Here is a 21,876-nt window from a genome sequence, read left to right as displayed (position 1 = left end):
TTAAAATATTTTTATATAATTTTTTATATTTTGAATATTTGATATTTTCAACGATATCAAAATTCTAAAGCTTAGTATTGTTACGCCTTGAAAAAGGGTGGTTTTGTTTTTCTTTGTGCATTGGAAAAAGATTGGAGGGGAATGAGTATACTGCGTACGTTGGACATGAAGCTTTTGATTTTAAAAGCATCTCCAATTGAAACATGAATTGCTATGTATGGTGGCATGGGATTTAACATTTTTGATATCTTGGTTGCATGAATTGATAGTCAATTATAAAATTGTTCTTTAAGGGTGTGTGAAAAGATTATTAATTAATTATATATGATATTAATTTTTTATTTTTTAAAAGAAAATTTTGTTTTTTAAAAAATTATAATGATAATTTTTAAAAGTAGATAATAATCCTGATCATATCAGCTTGACATTCATAGCATGTGCATGTTGGAGATGGATGGATGCATTAAATTTTTATAATCCTATATTTCGTATTCATTTAGTAGTTATTCAAATTCCTTATCTACAAAGGGGGCCGGATTTTGCCATTAAGGTTATGTTAAGATAATCTAATATAACAAAAATCATGAAAAGGAAACTTGATGATACTTAGAAAAAGTGTGTTTTTTAAGTTGAATTATGAAGAGACTATCCTACCTATGCATCAAACTGAATTTAAATTATCATTTCTACCTTTATTTTATGTGTTAATATGTATTAAAATTTTGTTTTAATATTATTGGAAATTATAGAATAATTTAATATTAATTTCATATGCAAATAAAAACAATTTTTATAAATAAATTTATTAACTTTTTTTGGGCAAATTATGCTAAATTTTAAATGATTTTAAAAAAATTAAAATGCTTAAGGATAGTTTATTTTTTTTTAATTTTTTAATTTTTTTTTCTGGGTAGAAAAAAAGAAAAAGACAAAAGAAATTGCCTTGAAGCAAAAAAAAAAAAAAAAAGAAATTGTCAAGTTGGGAGTAGTGAAGGAGAGACACTTGGCGCGCGTTGGAAAATGAAAATTACAAAAAAAAAAAAAAACAAAAAAAAACAGACTTTCTTTGCCTGACTGATCAATTCACAACTTTCGTCTCTCTCTCTCCTCAGGTCTGCACAACACTATGCATTTTTGCTGATTTACAGGCATTATCCTCGGTTTTATTATTATCATTTTTTTTTTTTTGGTACGTTTTGTTTTTGGCTTTTTATGTTGCAGTAGTTTTTCTTTTTTATATTGTTTTGCCTTAATCATAAAACCCAAAATTTTCCTTGTTTATTTAACTTATTTATAGGGCTTGGGTTTGGGTTTTTGTACATTTTACGTGTATATTATGTGAGTGATGTGTATTTTGCTAAGTGAGTTATTTGAGCTTCAGTTCCTAAGTTTTCTTCTTTGCTTTGGTTATTTATTTATATATATTTTTTAATATTATGTTTTCTGCATTGTCCTCCTTACTCCGGAGAATTATATGAATTTTTTTTTGTTATAATTTTTTTTAATAGAAAATGAAATATGTAACCCAGGACTCCTGAGAATTATATGATTTTTTTTTTTTTTTTTCATGGAAAATGGAATATGTAAGTTTCTCTGCAATGGAACTGACGTTTTTGATTTTTGCTTCTACATAATTGTACATATGTGCCACGAATGAATTATTTTTGTAAATCATCTTTATATATATGTATATGCATTTGGGTTCTTTGTCCATTGCTTTTTTTGTGGAGTTAAAAAAAAAAAAAAATGAAAAAAGAAAAAAAAGGGGCAAGTGGGGTTCTAAATGTTTTCATATACCAGAGCAATGGCAGACGTATGTCCGACTGAGGATGCTATAGAGGCATTATTGGAATACCTGGTTGATCCACTGCTTCCGGTAAAATCTTTATTGCGGGAAACCCCATCGCAATCTCAGCAGCAATCAATTGCAAAACAGGTGTTTCTCTTACATTTAATCTCTTTAATATTTTTCCATTGGCCAATTCTCTTACCCATTTTCTCATCATTTTGATTGTTTTAATTTTTACATAGAAAACTCCAATTTTATTTTTTCTTTTAATTTCCATAATTAGATATTAAAATATTGAGAATGCCTCGTATGGGCAGCTGCCTTTCTCAAAGTTGGTTTCTAGTTGTGTCGTTGAATTCTTTGCTAATGTGTATAGTAGTTCTAATTGTTTGTGTTTGGCATCATGGGTATAGGTTGGAAAGGTTTATGTTATCAGTGCTTTACCCACATACTCTTTGTTAAACTTTCATATTATTTGAAAATTGTGTTAAACTTGACAAGTAGGCATTATCTGCTAGTCTGCATTGACGTATTAGATAATTATTTTGAACCATGAAACGAACTTGGTTAAGCGATATTTTAGATACCTGATAAACAATTATCAGTGGTATGATATTTTTAATTTACGGGTTAGTTTTAAAGAAATAGCATTGGTGTAGGTTTTGATTTCTAAACATGCTTCACTCTGAAGCGATTCAAATATTGTATTCTAACCCTGTCTCAAGCTTTCTAACATTATGGATGACAAATGTGGTACTTCCAAAAGTATTATGAATTTCTGTATTTGGAAAAATAGCAACAAAACTATATCTCTGTATGAACAACAAAAGTAGTTGATCTCAAATAGTTCTGACAAGCATGAGTTTAGTAGCATATGCTTGTACTATCTTAATGAAATTATTGATCCATAGAGAATTATATATTGTATGTATCATGTCTGTTTAAAGTTTTAAAGATCAAATTATGTTAATTTAGTAAAAGCCTACATTCAAATAAATGTCACCTTGAAAATCTGCAACACCCTAACTGATTGAGTTATCAGCTAATTATCAATAACATTCTGGAATTGGTTTCACTTTTTTAGACATTGGACCAAGCACTAATTGTGTTGCTGCTGGAGCTTTGGGAAGGCATTTAAAAAAGAAAGGAAATATTTTCAAAAAGAATTATTATAAAACATTCAAAAAATTCATTAAACTCAGGTCTTAGCAAATTTTAAATGCAACCGGTCTAATAATGGTGTCACTGCTCAAAACTTTTTCACTTAAAGTTTATTGAATGAAGTGTGGAGTGCTCAAAGTACATGTCTAAAAAGGTTCCATCTCCTATGTAAATAATGTTATTTTATTATAATTTTTTCAATTTTATTCTCTTTACAACACATCAATAAATGCTACTTAAACATTCTTTTAGGTAGTTTGGAGTGCTGAGTTACAAGTTCACGCTGTTTTGCACAGGCTTGCATTGTGCATGCTCTTAACTCTTGAAATCATAATTGTTCACCTTCATAACTGCCTTTTTTTATTTTTTTATTTTTTATTTTATGAAATTTGTTTCTGTTAGGTGTATGCTGTCGTATTACTATATAACTACTACCACAGGAAACAATACCCTAAGCTAGAATTTTTGGGTTTTGAGTCATTTTGCAAGTTGGCTGTGGTTCTTAGACCAGCCTTGTTGGCACATTTGACATTTATGCAAGGATCCAATGATATTGAGTTAGAGGACCTGGACAAAAAATTCTCGATAACAGAGAAAATGATCGTGGATGCCTGCAATGTATCTAAAAGTCTAGATGCTTCAAGAGAAGTTCCATACATTGAGGGGTGGCCAATTTCCAAAGTTGCTGTTCTTTTAATCGACTCAAAGAAAGAAAACTGCTTTTTATTGTTCAGTTCCATCACCCAGGGGGTATGGTCAGTGTTTCAGAAAGACGTGGATGTCTTGAGCCAAAGTTCAGAAGGTACAGTGGAAGCAAAGAATTCAGATAAAAAAAGAAGAGTCATGATCAGAAATTTAAGAGTTGAATCGAAGATTAATGAAGCTGCTTTACAGCAACTTGCATATTTAGCTGTTAAGGAGGCAACAGGTACGCTATATTCCTTGCATAAAATTTCATGCTGATGAACATCATTGTGTTTTTGCAGCAGTGCCTCCTTATATGTTACCAGCTTATTTTGATATTAACTATACCGAAGCATCCCAAATATATTGTCTAAAAAGGTGGTTACATGTAACAATATAGAAAAATTAATTATAGAAAGTGAAATGTGCAACAACTGGAAGCAGTGATCTCTAAATGTTTATATTTAATTGCGAAACTCATGTTGATAAGCTATAAGGTTGATGAAAAAGCAAATGAAAAAATAAATTTAATGGCTTTTCTAGATTATTTGGAGGTTTTTTCTTTTAATTTAATTTAATTTTAAGTTATATATGTATAGATGTATATATATATATTTTTTTCCCCTTCACTTCTGTTGGGTGGTGGTGGATGGGTAATTTCAATGACTTGGCATCTGACAAAAAGTTTTTAAGCCTAGAATGCTCTTTATTTAGGGCTTAGATTTTGCATATATTATGTTTCTAATCTCATCTCAGACAAGTAATAATATTCTATTTCTTATTACCACGACATAATAATAATAATAATAATATTATTATTATTATTATTATTATTATTATTATTATTATTATTTTGTTTAGATGTAAATGTTTTTGGCACAACATGCCTGACATAATGAGGAGCCCTGCTATTTATTATTTATTTAAATAAAGTCCTTTTGTAAGTTCTCTGTGTTTGTCAAGTTACCATATACTATAAAAGTTTTAATAGCTCTACCTGCATGTTGACTAGGCTGCTCACTCATCATATTTGAAGATCATATTTTCTGGATTTGTTGCACATTTCAATTTTTAGAGCATCCCCGAGGGACCTTTTATCTGTCTAATGCTCTTTATTTTAGAGGGCCAACCCTTAAAAAAAGCTCCAATCCACGTTATTTTGACCTTTTAATATAAAGAGTTGGTTTGGCTCTTCAGTTGTAGAAAGCCAAATCCATTCTCTATTTGTATTTGATACTATTTTTATTGATTGATACTATTTCTATTGACATTTTTGTATCTAATGCTCTTTATTTTAGAGGGCCAACCCTTAAAAAAAGCTCCAATCCACTTTATTTTGACCTTTTAATATAAAGAGTTGGTTTGGCTCTTCAATTGTAGAAAGCCAAATCCATTCTCTATTTGTATTTGATACTATTTTTATTGATGTTGCACAAGTCCCAAGGGCACTATCACTGTATATTATAGGAATATATATATATATATAGAGAAAAGAAACTTTATTTAATGGTGTAGAATTGTAAATGTTTTTTGAAAAAAGCAAAGTGAAGAACATAGATAAAGAGTATTGTTGGAGGGCCTTCTAAAATATCACTCTTTATCCTTTGAAGATGGTCTCTAATTTGAAAAATATGATTTTTAAAATAAGGAGTCCCTTAGGAATGCTCTTTCTTCTTGCTTTCTTTTGTTTCTGACTTGCCAAAGACTTGCCAAAAACACTGTTGATACATTATTGATTCTCATATGTGATATAGGTATTAGTCAGAGCGACCTTTTGGCTTTGGAAAACCATCTTGTGTATTCTGTGAGTAAAGAAAAGACAGCTACCCGCTTTTACATTATGATGTGCACTGAATCAGTCAATAAGGATGTCAACCAAGTTCCCATTAAAGATGCTATCGACAGGTTTAGTTCTGGGCACAGCCTTCTCATCTTTCTTTTTATTTATTACTTTTTCTCTTTTTAACTGGTAGAGAAGAGTATTTTATATGGCACAGGTTTTTGATCGTTTAATTGCAATGGGTAGGCTTTGTTTGGTGCAAGACAATGTAGATTATATTCCGTTGTTTGTTTTTCCTTCTCTAGACACCAAATGAATGTCAGTATTCAATATAAGCATCTGTTGAGCATTTTGTTTGGTTATATACAAATTTAGTTTACTAACTCAGGAGTCAGGGATGCAGGAGGTATATTTCAGACTGAACTAGTTACTTTAGTTTGTTCTAAATCCTTTTATTTATTTTTATTTTTATTTTTATTTTTTTATCTCTCCTTCTGAAGTATATTTCAGAAGTCTGAATGATATATTGAACAGTCAGAGTGAAATTGGTTGTTGGGCTTTTACATTATCAATAGCCTGTGTTAGGCAACTGCAAGAAATTCCTGAATTTTTTTCTTTGATCAAATATATTTCCATTTGATTCTAATTTAAGCTTTCATTTTTTTCCCATAGTTTCTTTTTCTTCTCCTTGCAAATGTTGTTAGATTCAATAAAATTTAAACTACCAGAAGCTATGAACTTCTAGTATCTCCTTAGTCTAGCATGTGTACCTTGATTGAATACACTTTTTGGCTTAATATTCATAATCTCCAGGAGTTCAGTGTATTTGCCTTTTTTCAAAATCTTGAATAGTGAAGGTCATTATTTTATTTTATTTTATTTTTTTTAATTGTCAAATATAAAATGATCTTTTATTGATAGGAAATATTGACAAAGTGTAAAATAGAGGGATAAGCAATCCTCAAAATAGAGCAGAAAAACAAAATGGTAACATTAGGACAATAATACAATTTATGAACAAATCAGCCACCCCATGAAAATTTTCCAATCTAGAACAATCAAAGAAAAAAGGAAAATCTTTGAAAGCTTTATTTGTAGAGGCCCGCAAAGATGCTAAGTATTTGGATTTCCTTAAGTATGGCATGAATGTCGTGGGTGGATACCAATTATTACTTGGTGATATATGGTCAGTTATTACTTTGTGATAATTTGATTTTTCCTGAAGCATGACATGATTGGTTACACTTTAGAATGGTTAGTTGAGAGTAACTGATAAAGATGTTAGTTTCTCTTGCTAGATACCTTCAATTCCGAAAATTAGACTTATAGGAAGCAGATGCCAATCGTGTCTTGAAAATGAGCCATAATCACTAGAATGAGGTTTACTTGGATTTCAACACAAGACAAGAAAGACACGCTGGACTCTGTTACCATATTATCATCAACCTGAATTTGTGTTTAAGCCAACAAAACACACAACTTATTCAATGCTGAATAGCCATATTTGATTCTCTTTTCATTGTAGTTTGGTTGAAAAGCTAGAAGCAACAATATTTGATTAACTCAAATTCGAAAACTCAAAGCTGTTGGCCAATTGCACTTCGATTTGTGATGGCTTTTGTCTTTTGTTTTTGTTACTTTGTTTTGTTTTGTTTTTGTCTTTTATTTTATTTTATTTTATTTTTGAGGCTTCTAAACTACTTTTCTATGTTTGTTTGTGTTATTTCCTTTGCTTTTAGGTGTAAATATTCTTTTTGTGCATCATTGTGAAAGTGGTTGTAGCATAAGATGGTGGAAGCTATTCAGTTTCCTTTTATTGTTAATTCAATGCAATTACGTTGGGAAGTCAAATCATTTGTATTTTAACTGGTAATTCTCCTTTAAGTTGTAGATGATAGATATGTTTTAATAAAGACCAAAAGCACTTTGGTAAAAGATGAATACGATCAGGCACTTGTTTGTTTTACAGAATTATCTTTTCATCCATTGACTGAAAGTTTGACATGCCATAATATCAGTTGTACTATTGGAGGAAGCAACATATATGATGCTTTCACTACTTGAATTCATCCTTCTATAAAAGTATTGATGAAGTGCATTATGATTATGTGATTTTTCATGTAGCTGCTATTCTCTGTGGTATTCCTGATGCTTCGATGTTATGTCCGTGCAACATTTTTAGCTTGCAGGGTCCTTTGATAAGAAAGAGTTTTGGCAGATGGACAGTTACTCCAGTTGTTGAGTATTTCCATGTCCTTCCTTATGTTGGGATTTTTTCGGAATGGATTTGTAGGTGCGGTTATTTCTTCTTTATTCTTTGTAGTTCTAACTTCTCATGTTTGTGTATTTAGAGTGCTCTAGAAACTTTCACGAGTTAGATGATGGTTTGCTGGCATTTGCATTATGGATATGCCATCCAAAGCTAGTGCTGTAGCAATTATAATCTCAAACATTCATTTTACTAAAACATATATGATTACTCTAATTTAATTGATGAAAGATATTTAGCTGAGCTTTATGTCATTCGACTCTTATGTATCTTCAAATGTGCCATCCAGACGATATACATGCATAAATCAAATATTCCTCCAGACCTGTGTATGTTAGCCTTAGTTGAGAGAAAAGTCCCCTTGCTATAAACATTGTACTGCATAATTAGTTTAAACACAGTGGAACCTATGAAGCAAAGTTAGCTGATGTGCAACAGTCCCTATTTGGTATAGATGCATGACTTTTGAGTCCAAACTTTAGGAAATTAATTCCCTATTGAATTGTCAACTTAAAAGATTGTGATTTTCATAGCTGTCTTGAGTTTTAAAATTTTTCTCGTCAGAAACAGTTAAAAGTATTGATCAAGAATGACCTATAAGTTGTGTACTTTATGGTTCATGCATGAGGCGTCTGAAGTTTTTCTATAGCTTTTGCATGAAAGAATTTGATTTAAGGCTTATATGCTGTAAAAAAAACTATGGAAATTTAACTGTATTTTCTGCTGTAATTAGTATTGTCGATATTTGAAAATTGTGATTTTTATGTTTTTTGTTCTCTTATTTTACATATGACATAGGATCTAGTAATTCACAATCTTATTTGACTCTGTATTTTTTACTTTTTGGAACCTAAAATTTACTCCCCAGGCAAGAACATCTAAATATTTTTCAAGATTCAAGGGTGGGAAATATCCTTGAGTGGCCGGAAGATCCTTGTAAGACAGAAATACATAAAAGCCGAAAGAGATCTCATGTAAATGATGACACAGGAGGGGGTCTTGGCAGCAAGATAAGTGGTGTTGATTCAGAATCTTCCACGCTGAAAGGAACCTATGGAGTTTGCAAGATTGGTTTGCCCCATGCTCTCAGTGAGCCTCATATCTTCCAGAATGGAAAAAAATGCAATCATAGTTCCAATATAACTGAAGCAGATGACCACGCAAACGTGTTACCTCCCTTTCATGCAGGAAGTGATGTAAATAGCTCAGCAAGTCATGTTGATGTTAAGGTTAGATTTCACTACTTCGGCTACAGCCTTTTCTGTTTATTTATTTATTTTTTATCTTGATCTATGAGAGTCTATACTTCCCAATCTTCTGTTTGAGATAGAGATGGGAATGCATATAGATAAATTCATTTAGTGCTTCTGAGTTTTACTATGATATGTGAATTGCTGAATGTAGCTTGTGTTTCAGAGGTGCCTTTACAATTTTTAGCTTTCCGTCTAATAATTTCTTTTTCATCTAATAATTTCTCTATGGCTCAGCAGTTTGAGACAATGGATTCAACAATAAGGTCAACCACTACCATGTGCAGAGCTATGAAGGCTTCTCATGGAGACAATGTCAGTGGGTATATCTCGTCAGATCAGGATGGAATTGGTGCTCGTTCCCCAGCCACCTATCATTCAAAGTCTAAAGATCTTGAAAAGCTACAAATTACCTTGACTTCAAAGGAAAACAAATTGTCACAAACTGCTTTAAAAGTTCTCATTTCAAGAAGGGATATACTGGTATTAATTTTGCAATCTTTAGTTTTCCAATTATAATTGTGATAAATTATTCTTTTTGAATCACAAAAAAATATGGTGTATCTGCAATGCAAATGAATTGGATTCGGACCTTCAGTAAGACTGTTTGTAGAGTATAATTTATGGTAGCTGAGCCAATGACATATATTAAACAAAGCTCAGCGGTTTTCAACTTACATACTTCAGAATGTTTTGTATTGTTTTTAATTGAGTACACGAGCTTTGCGAGAATTTTTTAAGTACAGCTACTGGTCATGTTATCTTCTATACGATGTGCCTTGCTATCACATTGTCATATTTGCTTTGCTAATACTTCTTGGGTTAGGAGAAAATTTCTTTTTATTTAATAATCTCTTTGCTTGTCTTTCCAGTCTTTACAGCTGCGCCATTTAGAGGATGAGATTGCTCAGTGTGATAAAAAAATCCAGACAATTTTAAATGGTATGCATTCCTTTCTTGTTTATTTGCACCTTGTCCTTTTTGTTTTGTTCATTAAAATGTATTCACATGATAAAATGACAATTAAGTTCAACAACTTGAAGGATGAAGCCCATAAAGAAGCCAAAATTTTTTTCTTATCCCACAGATATCTTGAAGCCTAACTATGCACGATCTTTCTTTTTTCATTATTTATTTTTATTGGCATCTATTAAGAAAAATGCCCTGTAATTTTGGAGTTCTATATTTCTATGTTTCCTAGAAGATTTCTCATCCTCTTTAGATGTGGTACTTCTTTTTTAATGGCTTTAACTTTTATTCACGGAAAAAAAAAAAGGGAGAAAAAAAAAGAAAAGAAAAAGAGAGAGAAGAAGAGAAAACAGAGTAAAAAGTTTAGAAAGTCTTTTTCTAACACTTTAACTTTTGTTTCTTACCTAGCACTTCCATTTATAGCCTCTTTTTGCTTAGAGTTTCAAAGCTGGTATTGGTGCTAGAGGGTGCTAGAGTTCAGAACAAGGTGATTTAATTTGGGAGGGTAGATAGGAATGTTTCATGAATAATTTCATTTGTTGAGGTGGTGACAAGATCAAAATCTAAAGGAGGTAGAGGGGTGGGAAATATTAGGATATGTGTATGAACTTTCTTTTACAGTATCTGAAATTTCCCAGAATATAGATACTTGTGATATGCTGTTAAAGAGAAGACTGACTTCCTGTTTTACCCTGCTTGGTATGTTATGTGCATTGAGTAGTGAAGAATTTGTTGATCATCTATCTCGAAATTGTGGTGTGACTGCTCATCTTTGGTTTTGAAGAAGTGGTAGGGCTGAAATTCTAAATGTGTGTTGGTGGCTTTGTTTTGAGTTATTTGGTTAGAAAAGAAGTGGGATACTCTTTGGATATAGATTTAAAGGTTTCTATGGGCTTTGTGATTGAATTAAAGATTTTGCTTCTTTGTGAGCTTGACTCCTAAGAAGTTTGAAAAGATACTAGTTAGCGTGTACAAGCTGTATTATACTGTATAATTGTATTCCCTTATTTAGATAGGAATTAATGTATTAGAATCATAGTATAGTTGTCAAATTTATTGTTTAGTTGACTTTTCCTAAAATAGGTTATGAATACTCTGTATAAATACCCTCTGTGATATATGAAATTAAGTAAGGAAGTTTATCAATTTGGTATCAAAGCAAAAAGAAAGAAATTCTGCTGTTGTCTTTTTTGTCTTTGTCTGCTTTTTTGTTTTCTACCTAATCTGTAGCTACTATGTCTACAAAGCCTGACTCAAAAATTCCTCAAAGCCAATAGCCCTCCACCGTGACCATTCATGAGACTTCTTTTTCAATCCCTATTAAAGTAGATGGTATTAATTATCGTGTTTGGTCCCAAATTTCGGAGATGCATATTGATGGCAGGAAAAAGAAGGGCTACATTACAGGGATAGAGACTGCACCCAAAGAGAGTGATCCAAGCTATATGATGAATGGGAGGCTGAATATGCTCTTGTGAGGTCTTGGTTAATTAACTGACAAACTCGTGTACCATATTGTGTGATGTAGAGCGGCTAAGGATGCTTGGGAAGCAGTTAGGAGGAGCTATCTTGACGTCTTTAATTTTTCTGAAGTTTATGAATTGATGAAGAAGTCCTTTCAATTACGCTAAGATGGTCTGCCTCTTGCAGAACACTATAATGATTTGAACTCAATATTTGTGGAACTTGATTATTGGAGGCTCAATGTTATGACATCCATCAGATATTGAGAAACAAAGGAAATGTATTGTTGAGGCCTTGATCGCAATTTAGATCAAGTTAGTAGTTGTGTTTTGGCTACTCCTTTACCAAGTCTAGAAGAAACATATTCAGTGGTTCGGCATGAAGAGCAGAGACAGCTCACCATGAGAACAGAAGATTGCTCTGAGGCTTCAGCCCTTGCTGTGTAAAAGAATAACTCTCGGCCAACACCACATGTTTCTTCTTCCAATTCCTCTTCTCGTTTCTGTGCTAACTTTAATAGCACCAGGCATACAGACGATGTTTGCTGGAAGAAGCATGGCTATCTGGAGTGGTACAAACTTAAACAAGCTGAAAGAAAGAAAAAGAAATCTACTCAGGTTGCCCTCACGGATACCTCTCCATGTTATGCTTCTCATATGACTCGTTTGTCTTCTAAGGAAGGTAATTCTGGTTCGGCCTTTATTTCTGCTGCTGGTAGCACTTGGGTTATTGATTCAGGGGGCCACTGATGACATGACTACTGAATCTTCTTACTCGACTCACTGATGCTTTCATCTATCAAGTCTGTCTAGGTTGCTAATGGGACTCCTATGCCAATCTCAGAGGCAGGGAACATTTCACTATCATCATCGTTCTCCTTAACATTTCACTATCATCATTGTTCTCCATGTCTTCTGTTTTTCTTGTGCCTAATCTTTCTGATAGTCTCCTTTTGATTAGCAAGATCATCAAACATCTTACTTGTTCTGTAACCTTTTATTCAACTCATGGTGTGTTTTAGGACAATCTTACGAAGATAACGATTGACATTGGTAGGGAAAGAGGAGGTCTTTACAATTTAGAGAGGACAACAGATTTACCATCTGAACATGGACATGGTTTTCAAGTAGCAACAGGGATGTCTAATGGAGATAAGATTTTTTTTATGGCATTGTTGTTTGGGTCATCCTTCTTTTCTTTATTTAGAAAGTTTATTCCCTCATTTATCTCAGAATGTTTTTCTTTCTAGCTTAAGGTGCAGACAATGCATTTATGCTAAAAATCATTGTGTACCTTTTAAAATAAGTTTCAATAAAAGTCCAGTTCCTTTCACATGTGTTTATACTGATGTTCGAGGCTCTTTCTCTACTCCTTCAGTTTCGGGACATATATACTTTGTGTCTTTTATTAATGATTGTACTAGGGTAAGCTGGATATATTTGTTGAAATATAAAAATGATGTTATACATGTTATTCCTCAATTTTTTAAAAATGATTAACACAATTTTATACTCCGGTTCAAGTTTTCCATTCTGATAATGGTCGTGAGTTTGTAAACCAATCTCTTGCTGATTTGTTCAAAGAACATGGCATCCTTCATCAAACATTATGCACCTACACGCATCAGCAGAATGGCTTAGCTGAGCGTAAGAATCAGCATATTCTCAAGGTAGCTCTAGCTTTATGCTTTACTATGCATTTTCCTAATCGGTTTTGGGCTGAGGCTTTCATAACTGCTGTCTTCCTTATCAATGGAATGCCTGCCTGTATCATTGACTATCAAACTCCTTTGAGAATGTCATCTCATTTTCACATTATTCCTTCTGCCTTAAACTTGTGTCTTAAGGTTTTTGGTTATGCATGTTATTTTCACGTGCACTTTCATCATAGGGATAATCTTGACCCTCGAGTTCTTAAATGTGTCTTTCTTGGTTATTCTAGTTCACAAAAGGGCTACAAATATTTTCATCCTCCTACAGGTGAATGCTATGTGTCTATGGATGTGCAATTCTGTGTGCAATTCTGTGAGCAAGAATTATCTTTCAGAAGATGTATCTTTGATTCCTCTTCAAGGGGAGATGAACAGTAAGGAAGAGGAATGTTTGTCGTTAGAAGGGAAAAGGTTTTGGACTTAGGGTAAGGGGGAGGATTCGGAAGGAAGACTTGCTAATGTGGAAGAAGGAAGACCTACCAATGTGGAACCTGAACTTGAAAATGTTGCTGGTACTGAATCTGAATTTGAAGAGAGGAGTAAAAGGAGTGAAAGACCAGCTAGGCTGTTTCAAAAAGGTTATACAAGAAAGAATAAGGATGCTATTGTCATGCCTCCAATCTTCGATAACCCTCTGGATGAATCTACCATGCCATCAGATGATTCTTCTGAGATTAACCTTGAGGTACATGTCTCTTCCTAAACCTTCAATATCAAGAACTGATTCTAATCTTGAATTTAGTACCTCAATTCCCCAAGAAGTTAAGAGATATCCTCTTCGTGATCGTAAAGAACATGATAGGTTAAGTTTTGCAAAATTATCTTCTAATGTTGTTTATCCTATCTCTGACTTTGTCTATTATCATTGTTTGTCTAGAACTCTTCTAGCATTTGCGTTTTAGTTGTCTTCTGTGTCAATTCCTAGTCATTTTCAGGAAGCCCCTGAAGATCCTCAGTGCAAATCTTCTATGGTAGATGAGATGAAGGCCCTAAAAAAGAACCCTACTTAGGAGATAGTTGAATTACCTCAAGGGAAGAAGATAGTAGGGTGTAAATTGGTTTTCTCGGTAAAATATAAGTCAGATGGGACAGTTAACAGGTACAAAGCCAGATTGGTTGTCAAAGGTTACACCCTAACTTATGGAATTGACTACCAAGAGAACTTTGCCTCTGTGGCCAAAATGAATATTGGTATTTTTACTATCTCTTGCAGTTAATCTAGACACGCCATTAAGGTAGTTTGATGTGAAGAATGCCTTCCTTACATGCTGATCTTTCGGAAGAGGTATATATGGATCCTCCTCCAGGGTTTACACCAAAAGGTAAGGTATGCAAGTTAAAGAAGGCTCTGTATGGGCTGAAACAGTCGCCAAGATAATGGTTTGGAAGATTAGGCTACTCAATGAAAGAATATGGGTTCAAGCAAGCTTTGGCCAATTGCACCCTGTTTTTTTTTTTTTTTTTTTTTTTTTAGTATATATATATATATATATAAGAGATGGTGATAATATTACCTCGCTTATTGTTTATGTTGATGACATGATTGTTATAGTTAGTAAGCTTAGTGAGATAGAGAAGCTTCAGAATTATCTATCTAAGGAGTTTGAAATGAAGGACTTGGGAGATCTAAAGTATTTCCTGGGCATTGAAGTGTCTTGGCTCAAGCATGAACTCTTCCTCTCCCAACGGAAGTATGTATTAGATCTCTTGGCTGAAGCTGGGAACTCTATTTATGAACCTGTAGATTGCCCATTGAGGTGAACCATGGCTTATGCATCTATCCTGATCAGAGTCCAATGAACACAGAGAGATATTAGAGACTAGTGAGGAAGTTGATCTATCTAACTCACACTAGACCTGACTTATCATATGCAGTTGGTGTTGTGAGTCAATTGATGCACAATTCAAGTGACCAACACATTGGTGCAGTGAATCGTATTTTGGCCTACCTCAAGTCATCTCAAGTCATAGACATTTGGACATTGTAGGTTACATGGATTCAGACTTTGATAGATCTAGATTGGACAGAAAATCTACGTTAGGATTTGTATCATTTGTTGGGGGCAATCTAGTGACTTGGATAAGCAAGAAAAAAAATGTGGTAGCGCTGTCTAATGTAGAAGCTGAATACCATGCTCTTCATCATGGGATTATAGAGCTTACTTGGTTAAGAATTCTCCTAAGTGACCTTGGTTTCAGTTCAGAGAAACCCATGACACTCTTCTGTGGTAACACAGTAGCAATTGAAATAGCAAATAATCCAGTACAAGATGATCGGACTAAGCACATTGAGCTTGACAGGAACTACATCAAAGATAATTTAGATTCTGGCAGGATAAAGGTTTCTTACATTAAGAGTGCAGATCATTTAGCTGATATAATGACTCATGGTATTTCTGGTGGTCCATTTTGTACGACGCTATCGAAGTTGGGCATGTGTGATATCTATGCACCAACTTCAGGGGGAGAGTTAGCATGTACAAGCTTTATTGTACTGTATAATTATACTCCCTTATTTAGATAGGAATTACTGTATTAGAATCATAGTATAGTTTCAAATTTATTGTTGAGTTGACTTTTCCTGGAATAGGTTATGAATACTCAGTATAAATATCCTCTGTGATATATGAAATTAAGCAAGCCAATTTATGAAATATACTATTTTTTATGCTTTCAATTAAGATCAAAGGATGCTTTATAATTTAATTTAAATTTTTGTGGCTGTTTTAGAGGATTTGTCATCCTATCGATACTATATTCTATTAATATTAATATAAGTCTATTTGTAATTCGTTTTGATTTTCTATGTATTGTATAGGATTTCTCTTTAGAAATACTGAAATTGTTTTGTCCTTTTTCAATTATGTTTTCTTTCAAAGAAATGAAAACGTTCAATTTTTTTTTTATATATCAAAAAAATTATTGCACTTTCTGTACAATTGAATGGTCACATCAAAAAGCTCCATTTTTTCACTTATTTTTATACCAGTACCAGTTTTTCCATTTTTTCTCCTTTCCTGTTTGTCTTAAGGAATTTCTCTTTTATTTTATGTGCTAGTCTTGAAAAACTTTTTTCCTTTCTTAGTGGCTAACAGAAAAATGTACCAGAAAATCTTAACAAATAGCTTATTCACACACCAAGAAGCATCTAGAACTTTCCTTCATAAGATTATTGAGCGGGCATGTGTTTGCTATATCCTCCCTTTGCACTCTCGGTAATTTGAATTTATCTATTGAGAGCTTACCTTTATCACCTGTTCCATTCAAATTCCATCACTGAACTCTGGTGCCTGCTTAACTTGGTCAAAACAGCAGCAGAGAAGAAATTTATGTTTGGCATATCGTTCATGATGCATGGTTTGTAATACAGGAGCATCCATGAGCGGAAGACATGTTTTGGATGATTTTAAGTAGAAACATCCTAGTTTACTTGGATCAAAATATATTTGTTAAAGCCAACATGATCTTTGATTTTCATTTTGTTAATGCAGTTCATGTCGTTAGAGTTGTGTCACAGCCTCACATATGATTATAAAGTTTAACTTACGGGTTGTTTCTTGGTATTTTTGAAGTAATAAAATGAGTTAAACCACTGATAGTCAATGGTGACAAAGATGACATTTCTGTTAAGGTGTTTACTGAAATTTTCAACATAGGAGTGGGAATGAGGCTTATTCAATTGCAGTAATAATCAGGAATTGGAATTAAAATAGATAATTACCGTAGTTCAATTGTAATCTTTATTAGTTCAGGTACTTTTCGGAATTAGCAAAATTTTATCTTTTTCAAGTGGAATGAGAAACAGAGTTCTGGCCCGTCTCCCTCAGGAATCCCATGCTTCCTAGATCATGAATGGAATTTCTAAATTTAGGTGTTGCCACTTTAGGTGACAGTTGTTTCTGGTTAGAAAATGTGTAATAAGTAACCTAATTATATAACATTTGCATTGTACTCAATCAACAGATGGCGAGGATGACTTGGCATTAAAGATAGATTCCATAATAGAAGGTTGTAATGATGTATGCCTGAGAAGTTCTGCACAAGATAGGATTTATCAACTTGAAGACCAGTTCTCAGCTCGATGTATCAAGAAGAAGAGATTGTCAGAGGCCATTCTCAACAAACGAAGTCCATGCCAGGCAAGTTGGGTCTCTTATTCCTTATGCATTCTTTACTATTATGGAACTCTTAACATAACCATAACTGTTATTTCATGTTTACAACTCTCAGCTATTCAAATGCTCCATATGGAACTTGAAGGGTAACTCTAATTTCATTTTAAAAGCAAACTTTTTGTTGGCAAGGAAAAAGGGAAAGCTAATATTGTATAGGCTTTCTAGTTGGATCATCCATATATGACTGTAAAGATGAAAATTCCTTGCCACAAAGCATGTCAAACCATATGTGGCTATACTCATCAAACATGTCATTACACGTGCTATGTTTTCTGTTATATCTAGCAGTCATTTCAACCTGTTTACCTTCCATCAGTGCCAGCTTTTTTTTTTTTTTTTTTTTTTTGGTTTGGCTTTCCATCCATGTTAGGTGGAGGTGGGTGCCATCAGTGGCAGCTTTTATGCAATAGCTTTAATTCAAGTTTTGGCCATATTTAAATGTTAGCAATTAGCACATTGTGTAGTTGAACATCTCTGATTTTTGTTGCATTGTGGATATTTGGAATACCAATTGACATTTTCATGCTTGAATCCATGATGGGAGAAAGGTAAAATAAGAAATACTGGAATTTTGGTGGGAGGTTGAGCTTATAATCTATGATTGTTGACATCTATAAATTTCTGTGTAAAACTCCCAAGGATGCACAAGTACATGGATGTATCCTCATGTCTAGATTTTGGGGTATTAAAATGTAGGATGCCCTCCATCTTGGCTTGAAATACCATTCTCCACATCAATCAATGTTAATATTCTTATTGTATGTATTCCATCCCTGAGATTTAGTTCACCATGCAAAATATCTTATAATTTCCTGGTAAACTGATTTAATTAGCCATATACCTCTGAAAAGTAAAAAAATAATTGGTTGTTAGAATCAGTGTAAGTTTTCGCAATAAAAGTTGGGATTCTTTGCATTTTGTTGTATTACATTCTTATGACAATAAAAACTTGGCAGGAACTAGATGGCGTTTGTGATGAAAACAACTGGATATTACCAACTTACCGTGTATTCCTATCAGAAGGTAAGATTAGTCCTAATTAGTCTGCAATCTGAAATTAGAAGAATTTAAGAAAATTGCTTGTGGCATAATTGTTCATAGAATTGAAAGTAGAGGGGATCTTCTATTCTTGATTCTATCTCATTACTTTAACAATCTATTTTCTCACATCTGAATCCCCATGGTTTCTACTCTCTTAAAGTTTAAATGATGAATCAATCAAAGTTTAAAATACATATAAACCCCTTAAACTATTTACTAGCAAATAATCCACAAAACATACCCCCTAAACTATGACATTGCATATAAAAAAGGTGGCAAAATTAGTAAGTTTTTCACCAAACATTATTCAAAATAACCATAGTACCTTACAGATAAAATATGGAATGCATTTTTCGAAAGTAGAAATGTACATGTCAAATGCATTTTTTTTTTTTTTCCCTCCCAAAACAAGAAATCTATGATATGGGGTTAACTATCTCTGTCTGTCTGTCTGTCTGTCTGTCTCTCTCTCTCTCTCTAGAAGCATCAGTTTTATGGGTAGACCTACGTGAGGTCCTGGGGCAAGTTTCCACTAATTTTAAAAGTTAGGTGGATTCAAGTACATATATCAAGTCAATGCCATTCAAACTTTAACGTCCGTTTTGAGCCTGGGTTCGTCCAATATAGTGTGGGCAAAATGTGGGTCTTACATATATGGAACAAATTATTACGTGAGTTATAATACCATTTTAACTCATTATCAATCATAAAAGACGTTGCTTGAAAATGCATCCGGCTTTGCATATGAAGTGAACAGAAAACACTAACAAACTCTAAACTCAGGTAGTATGTTTCTTTGTATGAACTAGAAATCCAAATCCTAAAGCCTTATACATATTTCAAAAGGTCATTGTTCTATTCTTCTCGAATGTTATTCTTGTAACTTTGACTTTTAGATAGTTACTGGAACAAATTTTACCATTACAAGCCTTCAAGAATGCTGTGTGGGAATTTTTCCATTTTATGTATCTTATCTGGAAGATAAGGCTATTAGAGTTATGATGCATCAAGAATTATCATGCAGTACTGATATTTATAATTCAGAACTATATGTTTTCACCTTTCTCTTTTCATTATTTCATTATTATTTATTTTTGTTAAGGTGGATTTCGAGCTAGTGTAACCGTCAGAGGGGCAGATTTTGAATTTTCAAGCGAAGGTGACTTGCATTTGGTTCCTCGAGGAGCAAGAGAATCAGCTGCAGCACAAATGATGGTGAAACTGCATCATATGGCAGGTCAGGCTTGATAGTGTTAGGCTCTTTTAGTTGAAAGAGATAGAGAATGACATGCTGACAGATATGTGTAACTTAGAATTGTCCTTCAAGGATGATCTAAACCCGAACTAGTTTAACTGAAACCAGTGAGACAAAAGGAGTACAGAAGTATGTATAGGATACACAAATGAAATGAATTAGCCCTTGCGTTTGGGTGTAAATTATGAAAATATGAAAGCTTCAAAACAAAAGCACGGTGTAAATTATGAAAATATGAAAGCTTCAAAACAAAAGCACAATTTACCGGTGGGTATTTTGGGTTTATCTCCATGCAATATTTTGAGCTATAGTGCTTCTTCCATGAAGTTGCCTACTTGGGGTTCAGTAACCTATGATCTATTGGTATATTGATTAATCCGTAATCTTGTTTTAGATCTAAATATGTATATATACACACTTGGTTTTACCCACGTGCAAGGCATGTGGGATTGTCATCTGGCGTTGTTTTTTTTTTTTTTTTTTTGAAAAATTAGAGTAGATATATTAAACAAGTAACATGGTGACATATATCAGTTTGAAGAACATGGTTCAGCCATGAAGGGCCGTTCTTAAGCCAAGATTCATACACGGATTAATTAGTTGCATAACTAGCAAGAAAATGTGCTGCAGCATTTGTTTCTCTGAAATTGAAAGAACAGACCAGGTTTGCATGAACTGATAGCAACCTTTTAATTTCTTCAACTAGAAAGCAGGATGGATCCAAACGGTCCCCTCCATTATCGGAAGTCACCAAGTTCTTGCAATAAAGTAGTCACTCACAATGTCACCACAGATGAAACCTGCCTCCATGCAAAAAATAATAGCCTTATGAATTGCAGCAAGTTCTGCACGAAGAACCGACCAAGAGGCTACCTAAGGTTTAGCTAGGGCACCCATAAGCTCTCCAAAAGCACTCCTTACAACAACACCCCCTCCAATCGTAGGATTCCCTAGTTTGACTGAAGCATCGGCATTTATTTTAAACATTGCTCCTTGCGTTGGAGACCTATGTTTATCACATGGTTGTCTTCTTAGATCCGAAACCACCATTGATTCTTTCAACTCAATATGCAGATGAGAGATAAGAGTCCAACAGAATAGCATCTGATTTAATAAAATTGCCATGAAGAAGAATGTTTCGTCTATTCAACAAGCACCAACACATCCACGCAAATTTCTCACGTTGGTAGTCATTTAGATCTGTAAGGACCATACTACATAGGGTAGTAAAAGAATCATAATTGCCTCCTTTGAGGCTTTGGTAAAGATCAACTTGTTTCCAGAGCCTATCCACATTCTTACAACCCCATAAAGCATGTAATATCGTTTTATCAGCATTTAAACATATGGGACACTTACTACTATCTACAATGTTCCTGGAAAGTAAACAAGGAATTGCCTAATTGCAAGAATGCCAGAGGAACATCTTCACCTTATTGGGGATCTCTATCTTCCAGAGTGCTACCCACCATTTCATAATCAAGGGATCACTAGGTCCACTACATGTGTTACCCATGGCAATTTTCCTAGTTTTCCGGTAACCTGTTTTGACAGTGTAAACACCCTTAGAATCACATTTTTGCGCAAAACGATCAGAGCAGCCAAAACCATCAACTGGAATATGTTGAATTAGAGCAACTTCATCTTCAAGAAAAATAGAGTGGAGTAAATTCATGTCCTAGGTACTCGACTCTGTTAGTAAACATGTGACATAAGAGTTCTCATCCAGAACTCGCAGTGAAAGGATATGAGAAGCACTTAATCTTGGTAACCATGGATCCTTATAAATGCGAACAGATTGTCTATCACCAACATGCCATATTCCTCCACTTTGAAGTACACTTCTACCTTATAAAATGCTACGCCATCAATGAGATGGTTGGCTTCGTAATTTTGATTCCTAGTAAGAGCATTGTGGAAAATACTTAGCCATTAATACCCTGGCTACCAAAGAATTCAGGAATCTTATAATCCTCTAGCATTGTTTGGCCAATAAAGCCCAATTAAACTCTTGTAATGATCGGAAGGCCAAATCGCCCATTGCCTTTGGTTGAGTTAACTGGTCCGAGCTTGTCAAAGGAACTCCTTTTCGACCTCCAAAATAGACATATCAAACTAGACTAACTAGTTTGTTTGGCAACTTGAAACAACTCATGGTGTAAGTTGGAATGGCTTGTGCCACTGCTTTGATAAGGGCCTCCTTCCTTCCCTCCTTGGGACAATAATTTACCATTCCAGCTTTCTAGTTTATGCTAGACCCATGTCTTAATTGATTGAAATAAGTCCTTTTTCCTCCTCCCAATGTAAGAAGGCAATCTAAGATACTTG

The 21,876-nt window shown here is 33.7% G+C and overlaps 1 protein-coding gene across 9 annotated transcripts; it reads left to right on the top strand.

The window, feature by feature from the left end:
• The first annotated feature begins 970 nt into the window (after positions 1-970).
• On the top strand, positions 971-19,924 carry LOC107422026 (uncharacterized). Of its 9 annotated transcripts, none has more exons than XR_007242048.2 (11): positions 971-1,112; positions 1,801-1,936; positions 3,353-3,878; positions 5,389-5,539; positions 7,597-7,707; positions 8,552-8,912; positions 9,171-9,416; positions 9,806-9,875; positions 12,890-13,035; positions 13,346-13,762; positions 17,041-17,179. XR_007242048.2 is itself a non-coding variant. In XM_060815669.1 (11 exons), exons 2-11 carry the CDS (start codon positions 1,805-1,807, stop codon positions 19,539-19,541), a joined length of 1,911 nt encoding a protein of 636 aa, XP_060671652.1. In that variant the 5' UTR covers positions 971-1,112; positions 1,801-1,804; the 3' UTR covers positions 19,542-19,924. The 9 variants fall into 9 exon arrangements, 6 of the variants coding, with proteins under 6 accessions (XP_060671652.1, XP_060671650.1, XP_060671648.1 ...); XM_060815669.1 differs by lacking the exons at positions 12,890-13,035; positions 13,346-13,762 and adding exons at positions 18,209-18,275; positions 19,396-19,924 and having other exon boundaries at positions 3,428-3,878; positions 17,041-17,216; XM_060815667.1 differs by lacking the exons at positions 12,890-13,035; positions 13,346-13,762 and adding exons at positions 18,209-18,275; positions 19,396-19,924 and having other exon boundaries at positions 9,174-9,416; positions 17,041-17,216.
• The last annotated feature ends 1,952 nt before the right edge of the window (positions 19,925-21,876 follow it).

This window comes from Ziziphus jujuba, chromosome 3, assembly GCF_031755915.1.
Source record: "Ziziphus jujuba cultivar Dongzao chromosome 3, ASM3175591v1".
Lineage (NCBI taxonomy): Eukaryota > Viridiplantae > Streptophyta > Magnoliopsida > Rosales > Rhamnaceae > Ziziphus > Ziziphus jujuba.
This window is presented reverse-complemented; position numbering and strand designations above follow the sequence as displayed.